This window comes from Aythya marila (genome assembly GCF_965140915.1).
Source record: "Aythya marila genome assembly, chromosome: 1".
NCBI lineage: Eukaryota > Metazoa > Chordata > Aves > Anseriformes > Anatidae > Aythya > Aythya marila.
Genome location: NC_139042.1, coordinates 136336066 through 136363727, shown reverse-complemented (window position 1 = coordinate 136363727; position 27662 = coordinate 136336066). Strand labels below are relative to the sequence as shown.

General features: G+C 41.7%; 1 protein-coding gene across 1 annotated transcript in view; it reads right to left on the bottom strand.

Annotated features, from left to right (window-relative positions):
• Nucleotides 1-27662, bottom strand: part of ETV6 (ETS variant transcription factor 6) — a 142895-nt gene that overhangs the window by 74375 nt on the left and 40858 nt on the right. Inside the window, exon 2 of the mRNA XM_082751822.1 lies at nt 21719-21848. Within this exon, the coding sequence (XP_082607948.1) occupies nt 21719-21848 (130 nt within the window). The remainder of the gene's footprint in view (nt 1-21718; nt 21849-27662) is intronic.

Sequence of the window (27662 nt, the reverse complement as noted above, 5' to 3'; positions counted from 1 at the left end):
TGCTAGTTCTTAGCTGATTAGAGAAATCCCTATTGACCCACTATTGCCAGAAGTGAAAGATAAGATTTCCATCCTCTGCCAACCCAGCAAGAACATCTACTAGGAATCTCTGGGCTTTCCGTGTGGAAGCAGGAACAATACCCTTAGAGATCAGTTGTGCGGTTGTGATTTTCATGTCCTTTTTCTACCTCATTTCCTTTCAGCAGTCTTTTGATATCATGCCAAGAACAAACAGAGAGTGTGTTTAAAGCAAGAAAAAAAAGAGCACAAATTAAGTGTCCTCCCACCCCCATTTTACTGGAACTCACTATCATTAAGCTGAATAGTGAGCTTGGAGTGGCACCTGATTAACAATGTAAATCTCTGTTATAAAAGAAAGAAAAAAAAAATAACACTCAACTGAGTGGAACTGTTCTGTTCTACATGCAGCTCAACAATTGTGCTCCCACTCAGATTTCCTCCTGGTGTGGCCATGGCTGCTGCCACTGCAGGATATTACCTAGATTTTAGTTCTGACTAGATTGGAAGTAATTCAGTTTAGTTTTTACTCAAAAAAAAAAAAAGAAAAATACAACAGAAACTAGTTCTGTGTTCTTTGGGGAAAGGTGAGAGATTAGGAGTTCTCAGTCTGGGAAGCAGGGGTAGTAAATCGCAGAACTGTTTGAGGCTGCCTCAAGTACAGAGAGAGGAACAGTTTACTCTAGCCTAAGTCAGAGGCAGGCAGGCATTGCAACTGCAATGAAGTTTCTTTAGGTGGAGATTAGCCAAACAAAATACGTTAGCAAGGACAGAAAGAGGAGCAACATATGTAAACAGCATGATGTATATTGATTTTAATCATTACTTTAGTGCTATCAAAGGTGGGGACAGCGTAAAAGTCTTGAGCAGGGTGTTCATCCACACTTTGCAGTCAGATTGCCTACTACACTTCTGGGTGCCTCAAAAATCAACAGTAAGAAACTGGCCAAGCAGTAAGCCTGTTAAACCACCCACACAAGGCCCCATCCAAGGTATGTCATCCACTTTAGCCAAATGTTAACAATTTAGCCTCTAAAACCTTTCAAGCTGAACAGACATTGTATTGTATCTGGCATGGAAGCTGCTTCTGAGAGGCCATCCTCTAATTCCAAACCTGCTTCTGAAAGCAACAGCACTGCAAGTAAAAGTTACCAGGTATTTTACAAAACATATGTAAAACAAAGTAGGTATGTCCATACTGTTCTTTGCTGGTCTGTATCTCGGCTGCAGAACCTGTCTTTTTAAAACCATTCAGGATTTTCATTGGGTCAGGAAGTAGAGCAACTCAAAATGCAAGTGATGGTAAGGATTTTTCTTCTCTGAACTTAGCTTGCAACCCACTGTGCCTCAATGCTACAGCTGAATGAATATGAGAGCCTACTATCACACACCAAAATCCTGCCTGCCCCAGGAACACCTATATGCTGTAGCTCTGTGGCTGCACATCCTTTGTACAGGTTACCGAGAATGGATCCTTCCTTACTTTCATTTAAGAAGCAGTACTGTGTCTTCTAATTGCTGTAAGACAGCCCTGGCCACAGCACAGCATGGTGTTAGATTTGCTTTCACAATGCTGTCATGCATTGTATGCATGTGATATATAGTATGCCAATCATGATGAACAAAGTTCTACATTTTGAACTTTACACTTTGCATATCTGTTCAATATGAGGAATGATTACAAGTCGTCATTGATGAGACAATCTCCTAAACTAGTAGCAGAGTTCTGTTTCTTCCATACCTCCAGGACTACCAAACCCAAATATCTGAAAATGAGGCAACCGGACTTCAATGAAAATAAATTAAAACTGACAAAAATGCAAAAAATAAGTCATACAGATACGATCTCACACATGCATATTTTTTCTTTGGTGTCCTTCGTAGCTGGCTTCTGAGTATTGTGAATCACATTTCCTTGCTTTTCTTTATGCAGTCCAGCAACTTGCTTTAAAAATACAAATAAAATCTCAAATTCTTTCAGTCATGTGACTTCAGCAGCTGTAACTTTAGAGAAAAAAAAATCCCAAACTGACACACTCACTATAAAATCGTAACAGAAAGCAATGTTCTGCCAATGATTCAAATGTCTCGAAAATCCTAAAATAACTACTGAAAAAAGGGAGAAGGCCTCCTTACCAGAAGGCGGCACATAATACACACCAATTCAGGAGGCTACAGCAAAGTACTAAAGCAGTTTTAATTACCAGCTGAATAGGAGGCAGGGAATAAAGGCCCACTCTCAAAGGAGGAAAAAGAAAATGCTGATTCTACACTTGTTAGCAGTGCACACCGGATGAATTTGTACAACTAGGTATTATTAGCAGGATGATCAATAAATTTTACAGATGAAGTAGTTGAGACAGAAAAGGGCGAACTGAAACTTTTGTATGTGCGTTCCCCCCATACCTATGCCATCTGAAATCATATCCTCTAACTCCATCCCAAATGTGTTCAGCAACCCAAGCAGTCTCATCTAAGCTCTTTGCCCGGTTCACCTGAACTCCCAGCTCTAGGGAAACCAATAGGGCACAGTAACCCACCAGTGCTTCCCTTCTCACTTTTCAACCCGTTAGGACGGCGCAGAGCAGGAAAATAACATGAGCCAATTGAAATGTGCCTATTGAAAACTCCGCTATAACAGCCTGAGCTCTCTGGGGATGCCCTCCCTCCATTGTGTCTTGGCTGGGATGGAGCAAAGGTCCTTTTTTTTCTCTTATTTAACAGGAAACACATCTGCAAACCCTCCTCCCAGTCATTTTCATGATCACACCAAGACATTCCTTTTTATAGGGACTGACTTAAACTCCTCGGTACCCCCAATTTCACTTTACACAATCACATGCACAGCCATGGCACCCAGCGCTCATGGCAGCCACTTGCAGTTTCTTGGTCCTACGTCCGGGGCTCTGGCAGCACCAGCAGGGCTTACACTGGAGCCATGGGAGGAGGAGCAGAGTGTCTCCTCCATTTAATAAACCATCTCCAACATCACACCCATCTGCCTTGTTGGTTGGAGGGGGTCGTAAAAGAGACAGCAGCAAATAGCAGGGGAAAGGGAAAGGGGGAGGCAGGAGAGGAAAGTGAGACTTACAGGGAGGAAGGCTGGGGGGAAGGATATGCTCTGCTACAGAGAATTCTGTCAGGATGCAATTTATTTTCATTTTGTGCAGGAGTGTAATGGTGTACTGCCTGAGCTCCCTCAATTGCTGTTTTGAAGTGAACCAGGCTGGTATGTCTTTAATTTATCATTTCATTATGAAACAGTTTCCCTTCCAAGAAGCCTTCAAGTCAGGAAGCTCTGTCTGCCCACACAGGAAATTCCTTTGCAGCAACTTCCCCAAAAAGGAAATTTCCCTCAGAAGCGAGCCCAGCTCATGCCTTTGAGCAGAGCTGTTTGAAGACGCTCTGGCATGCAAGCCCTGCAAACACTCCTGGCTTCTCCCCACAGCCAGTGTGGCAGGAGCAGAGGTTCTGCCTCTGCGCTGGTGTGCACAGACCCCCACTGCACTTGACTTTTCTCCTGCTCCCCCCCCTGCCAGAGACAGCACTCAGAGGAGACCCATTTCTGAGCTTTTACTAGAGAAAAATCTCTCTGTTCAAGAAAGAGGCACAGGACATATGCACACATAGCTGAGACTGCTGTGAAGTCGTGGTGGAAGAGGACAGTATGCTGTAGGAAAACTTCCCAGACTACTCCAATCCCCTAACTTGGAAATCAGGGGGAAAATCTGCAGCGTGTCTTAGAGCTCTTCCAACGGCACCCCAGAGACTGCACTCCGGCCCTTACACGTACTCTGCTTTTAATTCAGTGAACTTTTGCAGTGAAGATTTGCAAGCAAAGTGGAAGGGGGGGGAGAATATATGGATGGAAAGGAGGGGGGAAAAACCACGTTTACAAAAATGAATCTCACAGACATCTTGTGAATCATTAAGTGGGAGAGAGCCAAGAACATCCAAGCCAGAGTGAATAACAACATACGGCATTTTATGAAGCACCTTAGCAAAGGGGACATAGATCAGAAGCACTGCCAGACTTCCAGTAAGTTTTCAATTTACCATGTCAAATCACAAGTAATACTGAATAACTTTTTTTTTTTTTTTTAATGACTATGCCCAGAAACCCAAACTGGGGCAAGAGAGGAAGCAGAACTGAATTTCACATTATGCATTATATGGATGAGACAGGGCCATATAAGGGGCACATGCTGAACTGGATCTTGGGCTAGATGACAACAGGAAAGTGAAAGCAACCCTCTGAGAGCATGTGCTAGGGATGACAGAACCACCTAAGGGAGCGATTACAGTCCACTGGAGGCCTATACACTAGGAAGAAATATTCTCAGCCTTTCCCCCTCAGTTTCTACTTTAAAATTTGTTTTTCCAACACTTGATGGGAGATCTGGTCCTTGAAACCAAAGCTCCAGCAGGTGGCTGCCTGTCCTCCTCTCCCATTCCCTCCTTCACCAGATAGCTTTGCCCTGTTCCCTCGCCAGCTAATTTACATGACTTTTTTTTTGTTCTATCACTGCCCTTGGCATTATGTTCAGTGATTCAGTCAGCTGTTGTGTAAAGAGACTTTTGTCAGAATTGCTTAAAGGCAAATGCCCTCACTTAACTTTTATCCGCAGCCTCTAACTGGTGAGTTAGTTATCACCTACAAGAGCCCTTTGGTATAGCAGATGCATACTGAATACATATCTGCTTGGATAGCAGCCACACTACTGTCAAGCCACTGGAGAAGGTTATGAGATGGGGTAAAATTTAAAAACTGCCACACTAGAAAAGACCACTGGCCCATCTTGCCAAATGTCTTTGGGAGTGGTTGTAAGGAAGCATTAAGTAATCTCTTCTATAACACATTGCTTATCTCAGTCTCTGGTAATCCATGTTTTAAGGACATCATGAGCTGTGGTTGCATCCAGAGCATTGTCTGGATAGTATAAACATAAATAAAATATAATATATATATATACAGCGTAGAACATACTGACCAAATGACCTACCCCTTCACAGGTTTATTTGGTTCTTTTTAGATCCAATCACACTTTCAGCCACCTAAGTATCTTCCTGCAACAATTTCCTCCATATAGCAATGCATCCTTATTCAGGTATCTTTTATGTATGCTACCCAATGATTTACCTCAGTTCTCTGGATTTGTTGTTCTGGAAAGAACTGTGAATATCTCTTCACCTTCTTATAGCAAATGCGATTTCATAGCCATGTGGCAACTAACATTCTTTCTCCATGTCAACCCATTCACTTAGAAAACTATCTTATCCTCAAAATGCAAAATCCTATCCTAGTGCTGTCTTTAGTCTCTTGGGAAGCAGAAAACTGGGGAAGCAGAGTGTTGTGGTTAGGTTCCTTATCACAGTAAAAACGACACTGTGGATAAGACCACGTGCTAAATGGGACTGAGTTTGAACTAACACAAGGTGTTAAAAAAAACTCTCTAGAAGTCCACGAGACTCAATAAGGAACTTCCACTTCCTAGCAATTTTGGTGCAAAATCATGGAATTGATGCAGAGTTGCTCAACAAATTGAGACTGGTGACTGATTTTTGACAAATATCTTTGCTTCACTTTGCACTCAAAGGACATTCACAGGTTATAAAGTAAACCCCCATCAAAATGTCATGAACTACTCACATCCTTAACTGTTTTCTACTGTACAGCCCCAACATCTTTCTGGGTGAGATTTCCCTGTACTGTGGTCCCATACAAACACCAGGTGCTGTCTCTCAAGAAGAAATGAGGAACTATTATTAAAATAAGAATAATTTACTTTCATCCCTATTCTGAGTGACACTTGGAGCAGTTAATTTAGTAGATGACCATAACTTCAAGCAGTAAAGACATGCTAGGCCTTTTATTCATACAGAAAAAGATTATGTCCATGCTCTTCCAGTTGTCAGGATCTATTAAAGTGCGGTTCTCCTCAGACTCAAATTATATAAAGTGTTCATGCAATTGAGAGCTGGTTAAGAGACAGGTTTTGTACCACTTTAACTGTATTTTTACAGCCTTTGCATTTTCAATGTTATATCAATTTACCATTGTAAAAATGCTTCAGAGTGGTGACCATGTAATTTCAGAATAAAACTGTCACCATAAGCTACTTTTATTTACTTTCATAGAACATCCTGAGTTGGAAGGGACCCGTAAGTACCATCAAGTCCAACTCACACAGGTCTACCCAAAAAATCAGACCATGTGACTAAGTGCACAGTCCAAATGTTTCTTAAACTCTGACAAGCTTGGTGCAGTGACTACTTCAATGGGGAGCCTGTTCCAGTGCACAACAAACCCTCTCAGGGAAAAACCTCTTCCTGATGTCCAGCCTAAACCTCCCTTGTCACAGCTTGACACCATTCCCATGGGTCCTATCACTGGTGACTAAAGAGAATAGATCAGTGCCTGCCCCTCCACTCCCCCTCATAAGGAAGTTGTACACTGCGATGAGGTCTCCCCTCAGCCTCCTCTTTTCCAGACTAAACAGGCCCAGTGACCTGCTTCTATGTCTTCCTCCCTAGGCCCTTCACCATCTTCATCACCCTCCTCTGGACACTTTCCAACAGTTTAATGCCCTTTTTGTACTGTGGTGCCCAGAACTGCCCACAGTGCTCGAGGTGAGGCCGCACCAGTGCAGAGTAGAGCAGAACAACCACCTCCCTCAACAGACTGGCAATGCTATGCTTGATTATTTCAGTTTCCAGAGCAGTGACAAGACTGTTTGTGAATTAGTCTTCATATTAGCGGTCTTTAGGAAGTGGCCAATGGAGTGCATTCAGTAAGAAAGTACTACATGCAGCTGACGGGGCTGCACCTGTAACTCTAATCTAACAGATTTCAAACCATATGCGATACTGTCAACTCTGTGCACCTGATCTCATAAAAATAGATTGATATATCATTTCACCTGGGCCTCTAGTTTCAAATACAGGCTAACTCTCCAGAGCCTGCTTCATGCAGCTGAGATATGGGGAGGACAGCACTGTGAGCCTACTGGGGAGAGTGTGTAGCCCAAGAGGTGCTGTCCACCATTTTTGTGTTCATTTTTTCTGATCATAAGCAATAATTTTACAACTTTGCCTAAAAGAGGTGGTTATAACATGCTGTTAGTCAGCTTCAAGGGAAAAATGAAGAGTAATAGAATCTGTGTATGAAACCTAAGTTCTTGAGCTAGCCTCTTCTCCATCAGATCTAAGTATTTCAAACGTGTACATACACATGATGTGTCAACGTAAAAAATAAAATAAAATTGAAGCTTCTCATCTTTGAAATGAATTTTGACTGCTAACTCTTATCTGGGTTGAATTTTTTTTTTTGTGCATGCATGTTCTCACTGCAAACAGCAGAGCACCAGAAAGGCCCAGGGTGGGAAGCAGTGCTCTCACGGTCATGCTGGATTCTCCCAGAAGTCTCACAAGAAAATCACGGTTACGGAAGACTCACCACAATACTAAATATCCAACCAATTTGAGAGAAAGACATTTGGATTTACCTCTAGGTGTTCTGTTGAAGCAAATCAGATGCCAAACTTTGAGATTCAGCCATCATTACTGCACATGCTGATAATGCCATGTTAGGGGTCCAACAGCAAATATTGACTCTTTACCAATCTAGCTGCTTCAGGTCTGCCCACCACAAGTACAGCTACTCTTGCTGTCACCCTCAGTCGCCCTGCTTGTTTTACATTCTGATTTTAAAATTGAGACAGGGTCTAAAAAGTGGATGAGGACTGTAAATGTTGCAGCTCTTACCGACATTGAGTGCTAGCCCTTATTTGCATTCTGCTGAGCTCCAAGGCTCTGATTCTGAACCAAATTTTGAACTTCTACTGTGTGTGACCCATTCGCTGCCGCCACACACCATGCATTGCATCTGTGAGAACAATACAACGTGGAAGTAGAGAACAACTCCTGTGATTTGGCTATGCTCCCTTTCAACAGGTGAAAACCACCAAGCAAGTTGCAGAGCAGTGATGAAACAAGCTCAATGTATTTAACAATGGTATTTGTCACCACTGGTTATTAGTATTTAAAGAGCAGTAAAAAAAAAAAAAAAAATATCTCTAGTGAGAAGATCAAGGTGCCTTAAACAATTACACACCCAGCAACACAGTAATGACTATCCATAGTAATGCAGCTAAAAGCCCAGAGGTAATAGGACTAAGGAAGCTTCCAAGGAAGCAATATACAAAGAAGTATGACACAGGGGAAAACAAACAAAAAAAAAAAAGGAACAAAGAAGTATCTGTGTTTTTCTGACAAAAAGCCTTCACTAAAGCACAGAGAGGAAGTGAAAGCCAACAAGGAGGTTAAAAACTGAAGGAGACAGATTGCTTGGAAGAAATCAGAACGGAAGAGAGACTAGGAAGGAGGAACTTGAATACATAAAGGGAGATTTCCCCCACTAGGAAGTACACAAGGACACACACGAGTGGCAGAACTGAAATGAGTAACTGGTTTGTGGACCAGCAGGGACCAGGGCTACTTCCTTCTGCACTACCAAGAAGGAGGAAGTGGAAAGGGAGAAATTCTCAGTATTGCATAAGACCAAAGTGGCACAGTCGTTCCTTCCTCTCTTCCCCCAACCACCGTTCAAAGTAGAAGCACAGCACAAAACTCCACATTTATTTCTACACAAACATTCTGAATAAAGCTATGGCAGCTGCTAAGGCAAAGACAACTCCGATTGACAAGTGGATCCGGAAGGTCACCCACTTCTTTTCACCCTGCAAGTATCTAGTAAGCTGGCTTACTAGCCCTTTCTGGTTCAGTACCAATGTTTTCATCTAGTACTTGTGCATTTTTACTCAGGAGAGTAGATCCACAATTGTGCTTCCTGAACCTTTCTTTATCACTATTATTGATATCAAAGCCCAGGGCGGCAGGACTTTGAGCTTTAGAGTCTGTGAAGAGGGAGGGCTTAAATCTCACAGCATCTCTCTGTTGGCTTGAGTTGGTGGAAATGTTCTTTAAAGCTCAGCATCAAAGCGTTCATTTTATAAGCTGGAAGCTTTGGTTCTTGTGCCAGCAGTGACTTCTCCCCATAATTAATTAATACCGTATTAATTGTGCATGTTCCACAGGCCTGTTGAGGAGGTGTGGCAAGACCTGCACACACAGATCAACCTTTTGGGTGCAGCCCCAGTGCACAGGAGGGAGAAGGTAATGACATTTGAAGTATTCTCCAAAGAGAGCAGATTACAAGTGATGTGCTCAGGAGACTGTGCAAGCTGCTTGCAAGCCCTGCAGTGGCACTTCAGCACATAACACACAGGGGCAAGGAGGGATCTTCTACCAGCTGCACCCTTGTGCAATCTGATGGGATCCATGCCAGCTCTGAGGACAACCAGCAGGCCAAGACCTGAGTACCCTCGTGGGTAAGATTTGGCCACAAGACATAAGATCCTGCAAAACTGCTGGAAGGAGGAAAACAGAGGTGAGTTGACCCAGTCCCTGCCATGCTGGGACACATCTTTCAACTAACTGCCGTTGGCAAGAAAGTCATACCCATCCAGTTGCTTTGACCATGGAGGAACCTGTGCTCCCCCTCAGAAAATCAAGAGGAAAGTTGAGACAGAAACCAGGGAGAAAAGAGGACAGCCACCAATGCTGCCTGTAAAGCTGCATGTCCTCAGACACACTGCAGGGCGCTGCTGGAGATGGCCACCCATCAGCAGCCACATGACATGCTTCAGCCCGTGGGCAGATGCAAGGATGGAAACCAGCACTAAGGTCTACCTGTTGATGAGGGTGATTTATGGCATGGACTCTTCCTCCATAAAAAAATCATGCTGGTGGACATGTATACATTTTCAATTGCAATCTGAACAACGGGTACAGCTGGCCTGAAATCTAGCCTGTAAAGAAGTTTTCACTCTACTGCTTGCACCAGATTAACTCATCTCTACAAACTTTTGTGTAGGTAAACAACTATTTGCTTTTCTGAAAGTATTGTGCGTTTGGCACTGCTAAAAGAAATATTTAAAAGAACAAAGAAAAACAGGACTAGCAAGGGAAATTTTTAGCTAGAGTCCAAAACCAAAAGCTGCAACATTAAAAATACATGAAAAAGAACCATAAGAAAGGGAGGTAATATAGAAAATTTGAAAGGCTTACACACTAACAGAACAAATTTATCCCAACAAGTTGGCAAAAGGGGAATTTATGCCTTACTATGAATGTGCCACAGCATGTCCATAGAAAATACTAAAAAAAAAAAAAAAAAAAAAAAAAAAAGTAGTTTAAAAAAGGTGTAGATAAAGACCATGCTACCTATTCTGAGATGACAAGGCACCTTAACAAACTATATATAGAAAGAGAACCAATAAAAAGCAGGCTTATAGCAAAACCCTTGTGAATTCTGCTTAAAGCAGGTAATATTTTTTTTTCTCATGAGGATGGCAAAACGCAATTTACGTTAATCATACAAAAAAGTAGCATTTTTTTCCTTTACAATGGCATGAGAAAGACAAACAGAAATAAACACACACCTAAACTTTATGTAATGTAATTAATTGTATAAATACAGATTAAAAACTTCATCTGTGGATCTGCAGATCCAGTGGGTGCCAAATCTAAGACGCCATTCCTATACTGTCCCATTCTTCCAGCAGTTTGAAAGAAAGGCTAAACAAGTCCCTCTACATTTTAAAAAATAAAAAGGTAGCTATTTATAGCTGCATTTATTGGAGCTGTTTCCTTATCAGGAAGCATGTAGCTGGGAATTACTGTCTGCCTACATCGGAAATTCTTTCAGAGATACAAAAACCCAAAAAGGAAATTTCCCTTCAAAAATATTGTTCTTTTTATTTTTTCCTGCTGGTGGGTTGAAAATAAAAAAGTTAGTGCTCTGACCAGGTCACTGCCCATTTGGGAGGTCTGTTCTGCCAAGAAGCTTCAAGACACCTGAGAAGAACATTAAAAAAATGTTTCTGTAGAACTGAAAGAGGAAAAATGCTGAGAACATATTAATAATTAAGAAAACAACCCTTTTCTGCAGGACTTTGAAACGGTGCAATTTCATTACCAGCAGTACGGTACTTTTATCTGAAACATGCAATTTCCTAGTGTCTATCCTCAAAAGAAAGTGTTAACAAAATCTATCATTTTGGCAAAAGCTGTCTCTCACTCTCAAAAGCCAGTGAAACCGCTGCTCTTCCTTTCAGCAGGAAATATGTGAGGCCAAAAGCCCATTTTGGGGTACCAGACCTCCTGCATGTCACAGCACTGAGACAGGGCAAAGGCCAAGTAGGAAATGTGTAGAGTACGTTTGCCCTCAGGAGATAGCTTCATTTCTTTTTGCAGCATGTGCAATACAGGGCTACAAGTAACTCCAAGAGTTGCACAGTGAATCTGCAGCTACTCAGTAAACTGTCAAATAGGAAGACTTGCATTGTCTCCAAACCTACACCCATCACTGAGCACTTTTCCATAGGAGGAGTCCCTCATACCGTCCCTCCACTGAACACATACCACACTATACCTGTGGCCTCTGGAGGCAGGAAGGACAGCTGGTGAATCACTGGAGATATTAACTTAATTTTAACTTGTCACAGCTTAATTTGACAGTTTCATCTTCTGGTCTGAATAACTGCTCTAGAGTTACTTGACCCTGCTGTCAGTGGAGAACAGACACTTTTACTCAGTGGGATATAGAAGTATGCAAAGATCAAAATCACACAGGCATATGTAATAAATAAAGCAGGTTGCTCAAGGCTATTCCCAGGGTATGATTTTTATGTGTAAAGATCTATAAGCAAAGATTTGGAGCTGATCAAACATCCCAGTTCTTTGACCATAGAAAGTCCATCAGTGGTCACTGTTCAGTAACTCCCAGCATCACTAATTGTATTCCTACTAAATATATAAACAACTCCACAGATCTTGAACAAAGATCACTGGTTCATCAATAGTAGCATGCTAGTCCTGTACAAAACGAAGTTCAAACAAATATGTTCACTTCTTGTGTAAACACATTCATTCCACAAAAGGCAGACAGTGCACAAGCATCCACAGCGGAGAACTGGCTGACTCACAAGTGCTTTCCCCCTCCAAATACATTTGGAAAGTGACTTGAGAAGAGACTCTATACTAAGGTGTTGGTGGCTGGGCCTCCAAATCTGGACAGAACCATCTTACAAAAGATTTCTTCAATGAACATGCAAATCACTGAGCCCTTCTGCCCCAGCAGTAAAATGAGGAGTTGTAAATCAAGCATTTAATGGGGATTCTATCAGGCTGTACTTGTTAAGTATCAGAAAGAGCGCCAGCACAAGGGAAAGAAGACATACAAGTAGTGCAGAAGGAAATCCAATGCAATAAAAAGGACATCAAATAATTGGTGTGTGTGCACGCGTACACACACATCTCGTTACATTAGTCCCAAGTACCTTGAATCTGCAGTAGGTTTCTCCTCACAGACGAAGAACACCACTGTCCAGCATTAGAGGGGCTCTCTTCCAATGTTCAGAGGCTCAGCTCTGGTTTATTATTACAGGACTGGACATAGCATGCATGGCCTGTTGCTTCTGATTATTATTTTTTTTTTAACCACATTTCCGTTTTTTGTTGCAAGGTGCTCAACACAAAATGGTTTGTTATTGTGGAGTTTCTAGTCATGACTTACAAACAGTCTGTCTTGTGTCTTTAACTGCAGCAGTCTTGACTGCTTTAAAGACTGTCTTTGCAGTCTTTAACTGCAGCATTATTATGAATATCGGGCTCTTTACATTAATTTTAGTTCTTAAGAAGATTAACATAGAAGCATTTGTAACATAACACAAATGAAAAAAAATAAATAGACACATTTGGGATGGAAAAAGAAAAAGCAATCTAATTTTAGATTCAGTGATCTTGACAGCATCCCTTTAAGACAAAGCTAAAAATGCTTCAAACACAGCAATACCATAAATGTCCTGCTGCTTTTGCTTCTTATTCCTCCCCACACTTTCCAGGGGAATTCCACTAGGGATCAGCTTGAATCCCACATTAAAGTGACAATGCTCCCTTTCCCCTCTGAGCAGAGGTGAGTCTACATTTTGAAGACTTAAAACCCTGAAGCGAAGATTTGCAGGAGTATAACAGACTGGCTTAGTACCACTGGGAATCCCACACCACAAGATGTATATGCCCCAAAGCATGGGTCTCACCCTCCCACCTTGGGGCTGCTTTACAAGTTCTCTCTGGGATAGGAAGGATCCTATCCTTCCACACACTTCGACTGGGATTATCACTGCAGAAAACACTGCACTAACTTCGTCTGTGCATATATACACAGTATGATATACACACACAAAAATAAAATATGTGTATATATAAATGCATATATAAATTAAAAAAACAAACAAAAAAAACAACACAATACTCTCTCGGGAAGCAGAAGCCAACTCACAGCACTGTCCCTCTAGGACACTTTTCACACTTGATCTGGATGCCTCTGTCAACAGTAACTAGGCAGCGGTAAGGAGATTTAGGGTTCAGCTCGCCTGCTGTTTATATCAGGCGTGACACCTAAATGGGCCCCGAGTCACCCCGCTGTAAACCTTGTGACAAAGGGCTCAGTTTTCCACAGGTGATGAAAAAAAAAACATGTCAGAAAAATGTAAACCAGGATTTTCCTGATGCAAAGGTCACAGTTTCCACAGCTGGATCAGTAATGAGGGTTTAGCCCTCCCAATCCAGCATATTCTGGATCAAGTTCTTTCAAGAAGAGTGGCTGCATCTGTACTGTGTTCAGACATGGTGCAAGAGTTAATCTGAGACTGAGCTTCCCACCCAACCAAATTACTGGCCTGTATGATTGCTTCAAAGTTGGCTGGAGATTCTCTGTAAGAAACACCCAGGAGGCAGGTTGTGCTTTATGACACACCCAACCAAGAGTTCAAAGGCCTGCCATATTGATAAACTACATTTTGCTAAGCTTTAGCATACATCCTTTGCTTTAGTGGTATGATCTGAAGCAAGCAAAAAATACAGACAAAAATACAGTCCCTGATATTAGAGAAAACCTGTAGATGAGTTAAATTCAGATAAGCCACTGTAGAAACTGGCCTTTTAGGCAAGAGACAGGCATAACTGACCTCTCAGAATCACAGAATTTCTAGGTTGGAAGAGACCTCAAGATCATCGAGTCCAACCTCTGACCTAACACTAACAGTCCCCACTAAACCATATCCCTAAGCTCTACATCTAAACGCCTTTTAAAGACCTTCAGGGATGGTGACTCCACCACTTCCCTGGACAGCCCGTTCCAATGCCTAACAACCCTTTCAGTAAAGAAGTTCCTAATATCCAACCTAAACCTCCCCTGGTGCAACTTTAGCCCATTCCCTCTCGTCCTGTCACCAGACACATGGGAGAACAGACCAACCTCCACCTCACTACAGCCTCCTTTAAGGTACTTACAAAGAGCGATAAGGTCGCCCCTGAGCTTCCTCTTCTCCAGTCTAAACAACCCAAACTCCTTAACTGCTCCTAGTAAAACTTGTTCTCCAGACCCCTCACCAGCTTTGTTGCCCTTCTCTGGACTTGTTCGAGCACCTCCATGTCCTTCTTGTAGCGAGGGGCCCAAAACTGAACACAGTACTCAAGGTGTGGCCTCACCAGAGCCGAGTACAGGGGGACAATCACTTCCCTAGCCTTGCTGGCCATGCTGCTTCTTATACAAGCCAGGATGCTGTTGGCCTTCTTGGCCACCTGCGCACACTGCTGGCTTATATTCAGCCAGCTATCAAACAATACTCTCCCTTGTTCATGCTTTTCATCCTAACAACTAGATGTAATTCACAGTCATGAAGGAGCCAGGCCCAGTCACCTCAGTAGGGCTGACCAAAATAATTGTCACTGAGGCTGAAAGAATGGCTAGCTACCGTTTCTGCAGTCCAGCTAGCCTGTCAATAGATTATTATGAGTTACAAATTGTGCCTTAAGACCACAAAAGAATTACGATCTACTAAGGGAAGCACCGTTAAACAGTGTGAACAGATAGACCCTGCCCTTAGTAGCTCACAATATAAATGTGCAAGAAAAGCCCATGGTGAAAGAAGACGCAACAGGAAAGAGATCAAACATTCCAAACAGTGAGGTGGTAGTGAACAGTGCAATTATTCTGTTTTTTTTTTTTTTTGGTGTATGTGTGTTTTGTTTGTTTTTTTGAGTGGATTGGGATTTCTTAGAAAAGTACAAGCTACCCAGAGAGAGAATAAAACAAAACACAGAAAGGAGATGAGGGGGAGAGGCAAGCCTATAAAGGACAGCAAGAGGGAGGAATGACGTTTAAGTGGCCATATTGTGAGAGAAGAGCAAAAAGGGGTATGGAAAAAGCCAATCATCCCAGAAAGAGGCCAGTTCAGATCCTGTTAGATTCAGTGGGAATCATAGCACTCATTTCAGTGGGACCAGGATTAGTCTCAGAGTCATTAATCTAACATTCTGGCCACCATGCACAGTCCCTTTGTCTTATGAAGCTTTTATTTTATTTTCCCTGAATGTGCGTCAGTTAGTTTTGTTCCACAAAGATCCTTCCAAAGCAAATATTTTTATTGCTTGCTGCTCTAAATGTGGCTTAGGGTGAAGGGCTTTTTTTCCCGTCTCACTACATACTTTCAGTTCAACGCACTGAATATTCTAGTAACTAAATAACAATATGCTTAATGCTTTGAAGTGGCTGTTCCAGCTGCTAGCCAAAATTGCAGAATAATTAACAGGTGCCAAAGGATTAATAAAAGGAGTAACATAATTAATAGACACTACACAGAAAAAATGGATCCTTGGCAACCCTGACAGTGTTGCTGTTTCCTCCTCCTTCTTAATTGTTTCCTGCATTTCCTTAAAAAAAGAAAACTGGTGCCTTTAAAAAACAACTGATGCATCTAAACATCAACGTATGATCAGGAAAAAGAAACTCTTGCTTGCTTTCTTTAAATTGTTTTTGGGTCTGATAAATGCCTTAGGTTAAAGTACCCACCAACTGAAAGCCCTTCAACTACTTTGCCTGCCCTTCTACTCATGTCCTGACTTAACCATGACAAAGAGGGCCTTTTTGCAGAATGTGGTACAGCTAGGGTCACAAAGATGTACAACCAGCACAGGGCCACCAGACTGTTCTCCACTGAATTAGAGTTTCAAATACCAATAAAAAAAGGCATGCAGGAAGATTCCTATTAAATACGCACTAAAAGTTAAAGCCCTTAATAAAATCATGTCAGAAAATTAACCGAATTTCCTTTCTGTCCTCCTCAATGAAGGCAGTACAACAGACAGTAGATACAACAGACACAAAGATGTTAAGATAAAAAAAAAAAAACAAAAACACATGATCAGACTAGCTGTATATGACCTGAACTATACGCTCTGATGTTCATCAAAATCATCTGTAGCATGGAACATATCCCAGACTGGAAAACCAAAGACTAGAACTCAAGCTTACATTTGAAACAAGGAGTTCTCAAAGAATTTTACAAACTGGTTCCCATCTTTCTCCACCTCCGAAGCCCCCACCCTAAAAAGTGAGTGAAGATGATGACAAACACCATATAACCCATGTAAAAGTTCTCCCTTTTGAGGTGATGCATGTACTGTGACATCTGGGGGTGCCTTTTTACTCTGAATATCAGTGCAGGCTGTCAGGAGTTCAGAGAAAGGCAAGAGCAAGAAAAGTTAGTTGCTGCCAAGAATAATTGGTTCGTGTGTACAGAAAAGAATGTGCAACGTGCCTTGCTATGACAATGGGCTGCAGGCATATGAAGAATGCCAACACTAAAGAAAGAAGAGTAATTAGTGCAGAGGAAGAAATGAACTCTTGTTCACGTTTGTATCAATAGAAAACACTGAAATCTTTGCCTGTGAGATAACGTCCATCTCCTTAAACAAACACACATGCATTCCCAAGGGAAGATGCCCTTCAGAGATAAAAATCAGACTGTATAAATTGACAGAAATGTGCAAGGAGGAATGCTGCTCTACAGGCAAAGACACAGATCAGAGCATGCAACAAGTCCTTTTTCAGCACTGATATTTCTGTGTCTCTTCTTAAATAAGTTTTTACATTCTCTCTGAACATAAAAAAATAATCATGAAGCCTTTAAGCACATAATTACAGTTGCTGTTCTAGAAGAGAAGGCAAAACATCTTATTTTTATTCTGTATATTAAAAAAAAAAAAAAAGGAAAAAAGGTTGTTTTCTCTCTGACTCATTGCATATTAAGACATATCCATAACTTAAATGAAGTTCCCTCTATTCAGCTCCAAGAGTTTTTTACCCCAAGGTATTGGCCACAGCAGAAAAAGAATAACTAATGACACTGAACCAGATAAAAAAGGTTTTTTTGTTTGTTTTTTTTAAACAAAAAACAAACAAACAAAAAACAACAACAAAAAACAAAACAAAACAAAACAAACAAACAAACAAACAAAAAAAAACAATAGTTTTTAATACAAAAACAAGAGAGAGAAAACTTTCTCTCCATTATAATATGAAGTAAGCTTCCTTGGAGTTAAGGGGTTACGAGGTATGCAAATAGTTTCACAGCTTTCACCTATCTCAGCATTCTCCATTATCACAGTATCTGGGCAGACACTCTATTAATCTTCACAACTTCTAAAAAATCTATGCAACCACGATTTTTTCATTTTAGAGTAAGAAAGCTAAATCAAGATGCCCAAGGTCACAGAAGACACCAAGGGCAGAGCCTTGTATGATAAATGAACTTGCTTCTCTGGAGTCCTTGGTAAACATCTCCGTTTTCCAAACATTCTCTCTATCTGACTTCAGTGCAGTCTGGTGTAGATCACGTTTGCTGCAAAGTTACCACAGCACACACAACAGGGACAAAGAGCAAACTGGAAATGACTGTACATTCTGACTACATACTTAAAATAGAGGAAAACAGCCTCCAGCTCCCCACTGACAGTTTATTTACAACACTTCCAATACTTATTTAATAGATAAGAAGTGGATGTTAGGCAAATGTCTATGTTTACAAGTATGGGTCAAAAGTCTCTTATAGAAAAGTATAGTATCAGAGAAAATGTTGCACTATCAGAAAATCATTCTCACTATTCCACAGCTTTATAACTAATACAGCTGATTACACTGTAGTTCTATACTACAGGAGTAGTAGATGGGAAGAAACTTGCAAATTAAAAAAGAAAAGGATGTGTACGAACGGAAAAAACTGTTTTCACATCAACCCCAGGATAAGGGGTTTCTCTGTAGACTTCAATCTGTGTTGACCAATGAGCAAGGAGGAGTGCTCTGTATGCTTGCAGCTAAGAGGGATATGCATTCCACTCTTCCAAACTTGTCATTTCTCCTTTCTCCAGTCTCTGGATCAAGTCAGCTCAGCATAGCTAAGAACTACGTGCTCACCAAACAGTGAGGAATAATTTATAGAACCAAAAGAAATCACTCTAGTAATTGTTCAGATAGTATTGGCTATTAGCACCTTTAAATTGCTCTTAAACATTAGAAAAAGGGAAATTTCTAACAGGAAGGCACAGAACACAGTCTGAATCTATGGAGTGCGTTTCATGGTCCATCTGAAACATTTCTCTTGTTCTTCTCCTCCTACGTTGTCACTGAAGGTGAAAATCAGTGCTTGGGCAAACTGTTACTTTCACAGTTGTACTTGTAGCACAGCTCTCGAATTTTCAAATTGGCAGAAATGAACATGTACAGTTTAGGACACTGAACTCTTGCCTTTGGTTTGGTAAACATCATCAAAATTTCATGGAAATAGAGAATGAGGGGAGCCCTCTCCAACTACCAGTTAGAGAGGGTTCATGCATGGAGCACGGCTGCAGAAACTTACCACATTTCCCTGTTGCACTGGAGCGAGGGTTAAAGAAGATTAATAATCTTTATATAGTGCTTTACCTAATCAACAAAAAATAATAATAAGGATGGAACCAAACAAAAACTCAGGTTTAAAAAACCCTCAGACTTTGGATCTAGATCTGGTCTTCATACATAGTAGCAGAGTCTGAACTAGAACATCACTACTTTCCCTTTTAAGGTAGTTCAGATTTGGATCAAAATCTGTGCCTCAGGCATCTCTAAAAAGTGAGAGGGGTACGTGCACGATTTGCAAAATCCCATGTTAATAACTCTTGAACCTCACAACCCGAAATCCAGAAGGCACTTAGCTTTTTCTATACCTGGTATTAGGAAGACTGCTCCTGGAATATGATCTTGAGCTCTGATGTCCTCATTTTAAGACAGATGTCTTAGGTGAGAAACAGTTCACAGGAGATGATACAAAAATAATTTGAAATCTAGAAGCTGTACAGGAAGATTGACAGCTTTAAGAACCTCTCTTCCTATCCAGTTTAGCCAAGAAAAGGTTAAGAAGTGACTTTATCTAAAAGCACCTATATCAAGAGTAGTCTTTTGACAGTATTTAGCAGGAAAGGAGATAATGAGATCTAATAGTTTGAAACTGAAGATTGACAAATTCAAACTATAAATAGGGCACTTAAAAAAAAAAAAAGCAGCAAATAGGGAGGATAATTAAGCATTGAAACAACTTATGTAGAGGCCTTATATCCTCTTCATCACTTAAGTCTTTACATGGAGAGAACAAATCTTTCAGCATAACATGCATAACATGCTCAAACCCTTACTGAACTTAAATGCTACTATAACTCAGGTAATAACAGAAATTATTTTAGAAATGCATAATGGTCCCTCCTGGCTCAGCTATGAATCTGTATACTTTAAACAGTGGTTCTGAATGTGACAATTATTGCATACTGAGCTAAAAAACACTATACTGATATGCACCATAACTAGTAAGACTATGTAAGCGTGCTTCACATTGTTTATTATCTGCCACACTGACTTTGTGGAAGCATATTCCACAGATGCTTAATGATTAATCTTCTATGTTTTCACACTATAGCACATCAGACTGGTGTGGTAGTATTAATGGGATGAAAGCCTCCTCGGAAGTTTAAAAATATACCAATCAAAACAAAAATAAATTAAAAAAATTGAGGCAAAAGTTGAATCACACCTAAAATAGCAGATAAACAAGCTTTGACTGAAAGGAAACCTTTTAAACTTCACACTTTACCTAGCATGCCGGCTAGCTGATGGAAAGGAAGCTGGTAGTAAACACCTTGAGTGCCCCACCTCTTTCACTAACAAGCGTCTCCGCCTTCTTGTCTTGTGCATCTGCTAAACCCAGTTGGGAAGGCAATAATTAATTTGAAAGCCAGCCATGATCCTAGGTTTGGAAAGGGCAGTGACTCCCAATGAAGAACTAAATAGCACCAACTAATGGGATGAAAGGGAAAAAAAAATCTCAGGGGCTCAAAGTGGAGAGAAGCACTGCTTCCGTGTCTGATTTTTTTCTCTAAATTTTTGACATAATCTTTAAAATGCACTCTAAGTGCCACAGCAATTCCTCCCTGGACTGGGGAAAGAGGCCAGCAGCCACATGCACAGGCAGGCATTCTCTGGGAGCTTTGGAATAGTGACAGAGGCCAGAGCCAGGCAGAAAGGCTGCGGTGCCAGCTCGCATTCCTGCACATCAGAAGTACAACCTGGGCTACGCTGCAGCACAGGCAGAAGGGAGCAAGAAGCAACAGCAGGCAAAATCACAACTGTGCAGAAAACAGCGTGGGCAAGGAGTCATCCTGGGGCAGTGCAACTCACTGGCCCGCAAGTGAGCGAGCACAGGATTACTGAAGTGCTGGGAGAACAGCTTGCATCCAGAAAAAGAGTGTGCCTGAAGATTGCTGAGGACAGGAATGAGAACATCTCGTGATAAACATGGATATATATATATTTTTTTTTTAAATAGAAAGACTACCTCAAAGACCACTTCCTTTTCTAAAATTCCAAAGACGTCTGTGGGATAGCAACACACAGTTAGTTTGCTACTGGCCTTGTTACTGCTTGTTTTTCAATTGCCCCAGGAATGTGACACCTGAAAAAAGTTTTCTTAAAACCTCTCGATTTACATCACAACTATTTCCTCTCTAAAGAGGAAAATTCCACATTTCCTCATCTCCACCCTACTTCTGTAATTCACCTCTCACTGGCCAACAGCCCTTGGCCTTTCCTATTCCTCAAACATTAAATCATTTCAGTAAGGAAGTGCCTGGCTCTTGCCTCGCCCCCAGCTCCAGCTTTTGTTCCAACGTCAGGGATGTGCCTTTCCTCCTTCACAGCATCCTTTTGTGCACAACTAGGCCCTTTCTTCCTCCTTCCCCACTGCTTCTGTCAGTGCAGCAGGAGTGTGTCTGGGCACCAGGAATGTTTACTACTGAGACCCATAACAGCCTAAAAATACACTTGTCACAGTTTGTGAAACTCTGATCTCGTGCCACAGCACATCACTGAGCAACTCCTACTACGTGGACAGATGCACAGTGCTTCCCATCAAAATAAAACCTCCATGTTTTTCCCTGTCATGAGAAATCAGCCCAATCTTTGATGAGAAGTGGTGGGGGGCAGATGACAGGAAATAACATTTGCGCTGTAAATGAGTGATTTCCATTGTTTAAAAATAATATAGAGAGAATCAAACTAGCAAAAGCTTAAAAAAAAAAAAAAAAAAAAAAAAAAAAGACTAAAGCTAACGGCTTCCCCACTTCTCTTCCATGAAAATAAATAAAACCAACCCCTCACCCTGCCCCACACCCTCCTCAGTTGAAGAAAGCATGCCTCCACGCTGACACTCACGCAGGTGTGCTGGCAGTCTGATCGTGTCTTCCTCCATCCTGATCGCTCGAGGCACTGGGACATGTAGCGGTGTCGAGGAGGTGTGATTTGGTACCGGGCTCGCTGGAGGTGTGTAGGAAATTCTTTCCTGCTGTTAAAAAGAAAGCGGGGGGGGGGGGGGGTAGAAAAAAAGAGAGGACAACGTAAACTTTGGAACAGAGGTGTGAAACCGAGCCAGGGGTTGGGGGAAGCAGAAGGAAGGATAAAAGGGTGTGCGTGGTGGAGCCAAACGGCACCAGGGGTCATAGCTGGACCACGGCCTGCTCCGAGCCTGCAGCCAGAGACTGAGCAGCTTTTACAGCGACGGTTATAATTTTCAGGAGGCCCAAGAAGTTTCCAAGGGTTTTCTCAGAAATTTGCTCAGGGAGGAAAGGGAAGTGACACAGAAATGGGGAGCCTGAGTGGGTTTTATGTCAGTGAAAATCTGATAGCAACTACATTATATGTGCAGGCGTACCACTACAGAAAGCACTAAAAACACTTAATCTTGTGCTAACAAAGATCTGAGCATGTTTGTTAAGTATTCAACACTTTACACCTTCAGAGCATTTTAAAGACATTAGTTTTGTCTTTGCTGCAGAAAACCAAACTCTATCACTGAAAACTACCCTATCTACCACAGAGTAATGTGGCACTTTTTTTTCTTCTCACCTAAACTAGTTATTAGCACTTTCTTTGAAGTAGTTTATCTTCCAACCAAATAAATTAGCATACAGAAAACAGCTAAGCAAGGATAGAAAAATAGAGTTAAAGGACAATCTGCGAATGTTGTGTTAGGTTCATAATTGTCACTGTTTTTTGTTTGTTTGTTTTGTTTTTTACTTCTGAAAATGTCTGCCAAGAAATTCAAGACTGAAATTTCATCTGATCTGATGGGAAAAAACTCTTCCATATTCTAAACATGACCTCCAATCACAACATAAATCATACCCTTTGTAAATAAACATAGCCACAATTCAGTAGAACCAAAAAAATCATTATGCCTCAGAACTGGGCTGCCAACATTTAATGATGGCGGTGCAAAGAGCGTGGATTTACATCCACATTCTGTAGAAGCAAAAGGAGCTCCTTTTGCTCCCAAGTGTTTGCAGGACAGTATAGGCACAACTCCCTACCCTCACCCTGATCTCTGGCAAGTGGAAAAGACAAGCCCTGTTGGAGTAAGAGAAAGTAATCACTTCCATTACAAACTACAACATTATCCTGGCTGCGTAACATGGAGTTGGACTGACACTGATAGAGGCACCTGTACAACATAACATTAGCACCCTCATTGCCAGCAAAGGGCAATAGCAGTAGAGCTGGCTTTCAACATACTACTTTGTACCACAAATTGTTCATTTTTATGTTCCAGTCTCTCATAGTGTCCTTCAGTGTCTTACTCTGTCCACTCAGGCTAGACTTTTGTCCATCAGCTCTTACGAATTTAGGTATTCTTCATCAACAGGGATGTTCACTAGAACATGGTTGAAAGACACACCTGTGGAGCTATAAAACATTCTGCTTCCAGTTCAATCACTGACCCGAAATGGCTGACTGTAGGCCTCACACTCCTGGGAGGTCCAGATCCATGCCCAGAGCACATCCTGCAGCCTCACTGGCAATTTGCACCTTCTCATCAGTGATGCACATACAAGTGATTAGCAACAAGACCAGCCACTTCCTAGCATTTCCTGCTGCGATCCACAGCTCAGATAATCGAACCACACTGCAGCTGCTCATTTTGTTTATTGAATATTTATAGAAAGAGGAACACTTCTGAAACACAGCCACACAGATGCTTTCCTCTGCAAACAGGCACTAGAGGACAGATGGGAGACCTGAAGTCCTTTTCCCCCTGGAGAACACAGGGTGCAGACCGACCTCAGGTTCCACTTCATGCTCACACAAATACTCAAATCACCACTGCAAAGCCAAGTGCTGAGCGTCTTCAAAGTGCCTGCTCACTGGCCAACAGCAGGAGGAAAGTAAACGAAGCAGACGAAACTAAATCTAGTATCCAATGCATTTCCCTCAACACCGAGAAGGTGCTGTATCAAAACAAGATGTAATGCATGCAGTACAAGCTGCCTTTCCCTCAGCACTGATTAACCTCCTAAAGGCATATGGTAACCTGATTAATATCAAGACAGCTGCATGGAGATGTACTGTTTTAAGTAAATGCATTTGATTCATTGTTTCCTAGTATTCATAAGAACAGGACAGCAGAAAACAAAAAGTTGTGGAAATGCAGACTCATTCATTCTGTCCCAGTTATTTTTTCCACGTACCTTAGATATCCCCAGTAATGTGTGAATTGGTAATATTTGCAAAAAACATTTTATAAGGTACAAAGGGGAATTAGCTCTCTGACTCTTATTTGTGCCTTTGAAATGTCCTCTTTTACTAATTCTGCATTTTTTCCAGCACCTTTAACCCACATATCAAAGCAATCTGCAGACATTAGCTAAGTCTTTTTCTTTTTATTAGACACATGGGCAACCTGAGTTACAGGAAGAGCAAAGCTCAAATGAGCTAAGTAATTTCAGAGTTAAGCTGTCTTGAAAAAAGACCGCATGTGCCTCTCAAGAGCAATAGACTTAACAAGTGCATCCTGAAAGAGTGGCCCTTGTAACTGTCCTGGCCAGATTTCCAAAAGGTGTGGAATAGTAAAGTCACAGGGAGGTCAAGTCACTGGGCTCGTGGAAAAAATTAACATCATCCCTGTTTGCAGCATGAGTCAGTAACATGGCTGGAAGCAGAACTGCAAACATCATTCCAGGCCTGCAACCTACCATAGCTCTGTGCTTCAACCATACACAGCACCCTGCCCACACAGGAGTGTGAATGCATGAGGTCACACATGTTTTTCCAGTCTTTTTGAGGCTCTTAAGAGTCACACTTCCACAAGATACCTCTTGTCTTCATACCAGTGAAAACAGATTGTTTGAGAATGTTTTTTTTTTATCTTCACAACTCTGCAACCGAGTGGTGCTTTTCCTACAGGATCCATCGAACAAAATATGGCTGGTATCTCATGCTCTTAAGGTTATGCAACCAGATACTCTGCTACTAGAACTTCTGAAAAAGTTTCGTAACCAGTCAGTTAAATATTTCCCTTTGCATTAAGGCAAAGAATAGATGGTTCAATGGCAGAGTTGTTCAAGCAACAGCCTGGGAGGCAGGATAGGTAGTAAAGGGAGCAGAACGAGGATGAACCTCATTGTGTGTACTTGATCCTTGCTGCAGTTTAGTCTACTAGTAAAAGAGGCTAAGTCAATACGCATTTGTTGTGGTCCTTTGAGATTATTGGTGATGAGTGCTAGGAAAGAGTTTGGCATTACTGCATTCCAGATTCACCATGTGCCAAAGGACTCTAGAAACACTTAAACCCACAAGGAATCAAATGCTCAGCCCCAAACACCTAGCATCTACAAACAACTTCAAAATAGCAGATCCCTAATATTTCACCAGTAGCCACAACACAGCAGATAAAACTAATGGCATCTTGCCTGCTGTGATAGTTTTTGAAAGGCTTTCTTTAGCTCACAGTGAGTCAGGGAAGTTTCACCATGACATCTCACCTTGATTACAGGAGGTCAGTCTTCACAGAGTTTACTCCAGGGGTTGCTCCAGTGGCTGGTGCTCCAACAGTACCACTGAGACAACCACCCAGGACCGCTGAGACCACAGAATGCTTTCAGCTGCCCAATCTAGTAGGGACTGATATATATATGCTTAAGAACCAAGACAAGGTACATTTTTGTTCTCTTTGTATTAGGAAAGTACAGAACACTAAATATCCAGGTGCTGAGAAAACCTCAGATCAAACCATCTTGTCTAAAAAAAGTAAGGTAACTTACAAGCTATATTGGTCATGACTACATAGTGGAAGTGTACAGCACAGCTAACCAGACTCCTGAAGCTACTACACACTGATTTCACATTGAAGAACTGACTTTACAGACAAAACCTAAACAATTAGAAAACTCTGGTTAGGAATCCAAGTTGTTCATACTGCTGGGTTTTAAATATACATGTATATCCAAATCACAAAATTAATTTGTAGTCACCTTTAAATAATAGCTAAAAAAAAGTCTAACAGTTGAGGATGAGTGACGTAACAATTAAAAAAACTTCACACCTTTGCTAAATGTACACCCCTCCTAAACTCTGAAACAGTGACCTTCATTACAAAAGTTCTCCAGCTTGCACACTAACAGTCCTGTCCCTTTATTGAGTCTCCTCTGATGGCACACACACAAGATATATATTTTCACAGAAATTAAAATAAAATACACAAGAAAGCATGGTAAGCAAGCCCCTATGTTATCCCAGTGATATGACATTGAAATAGCTGGATTGAATGTTATGCCAAAATGATTTTTTTTATTTATTAATAAAGGAAAGAAATGTGTTACCTATGCAGCAGCCTCCAGGAAATCAAAACGGTCAATGTTGTCTGCAAATATCCTACGTTGGATATAAGGCAGCTGACTTAAAACTGCATAAAAACCTATTCCTGTACTTAATGCAATTATAGTACACAGGGCAAGTCAACCAAGAGAGAAAGTTGATATGCACTTGCCACCCAGGCTGCTGGTGTGTGTCCAGCACTCTGTGCTCATCTCATTGCATTTCCCACTTACCCTAGCTACTCCAAATGGCCAAGGCTTCCTCCAGCTTCCCATGAGAAGTGGGTGGTACCACTAGGTGGAGATACAGAAATCTGGGCTGTGGTAACTATTGGGGGGCAAACAATTAGAAGTAAAAGGGCAGAACATTACCTATTGTGTCCTCACAGGCTGTTCTTACTCACAGGGACGCTGCTTTAAAGGGGAACTCCCAGCTGCCTGGGTATCATCCTATCACCTTGCTCCAGTTCCTCATCTGTGGGATGTGTTCAGAGAGGGTAGCACTAACAGGTGTGCTGAGATTTTGGTGCCTTCTTTGATTCTGGGGAAGCCCTGAAAAAAAACCCTGAAGTAACACACTCTTGGATTGTGCAAATCCAGGTTTGGAATGTATGGTTGTAGCTCTCTGGACCACAGAAGCCAATGCTCTACACATAAAACCATACACCCCAAATCACAGAGGATGTTCAGCTCTGCAAGGACACATCACCAGGGCTTCCACCTCTTTCAAAAAACATATCTAGAAATGGAAAATAGCAAGACAGGTTCTAGGGACCAGGAGCGAGGGGAGCCTGGAATTATGGGGCGGGGGGGCTGCCTTTGCTACTGTGGCTCTTCTTAGGCATAGGTGCCTTGGGTAAGACAGCAGGAAAAAATGGCCTTGGAGCAGAGTGCTGCTGGTGGGAAGGAGCTGCTTGCAGGAAAGCCTCAGAGGGCCCTGTATTTCTGGGCACTCAACAGGGCTATGCCAGCAAACCTGTCAAAGATCAGCACAGGGGTCAATAGCAAGAGAACAAGCATCATTAGGGAAGAAAGTCAGAAGAAGAAGAAAGGGAAGGAAGACGTATGCAGTGTTCACCAGTGTTTTGTGTGCAATGCTACAGCTGGATATAAGTCCAAGAGACCACCCACAGTTACAGGGTCTAACACAGGGAGGAGGGAGGAAATCGGAGCCCCTAAGAGGCTGTACAGCTCTGGGTATACAAGTAAAATATGGTGGGATTTTGGTCAATGTTGTAGCTTGCATACTCTAACTGCTGCCAGGGAAGAAGGATCAGGCTCCAGAAGAAAGGTAGAGCTCTGCAGTATCAGGGTATGAATTAAACTCTCCACTTCCCTCCCTTCCCCCAGTTGCTGTCATCTCCTTAATTTCCATAGCAGACTTCTCCTCATTTTTGATCCCATTAATACAGCAATTCACGTCAAATCTATAGCAGCATAATCAGCACACTATCAGTAATTAGAGAAATTAAAACAAACACAGCTCTCTGGAATGGACCTTATGCAAAGCA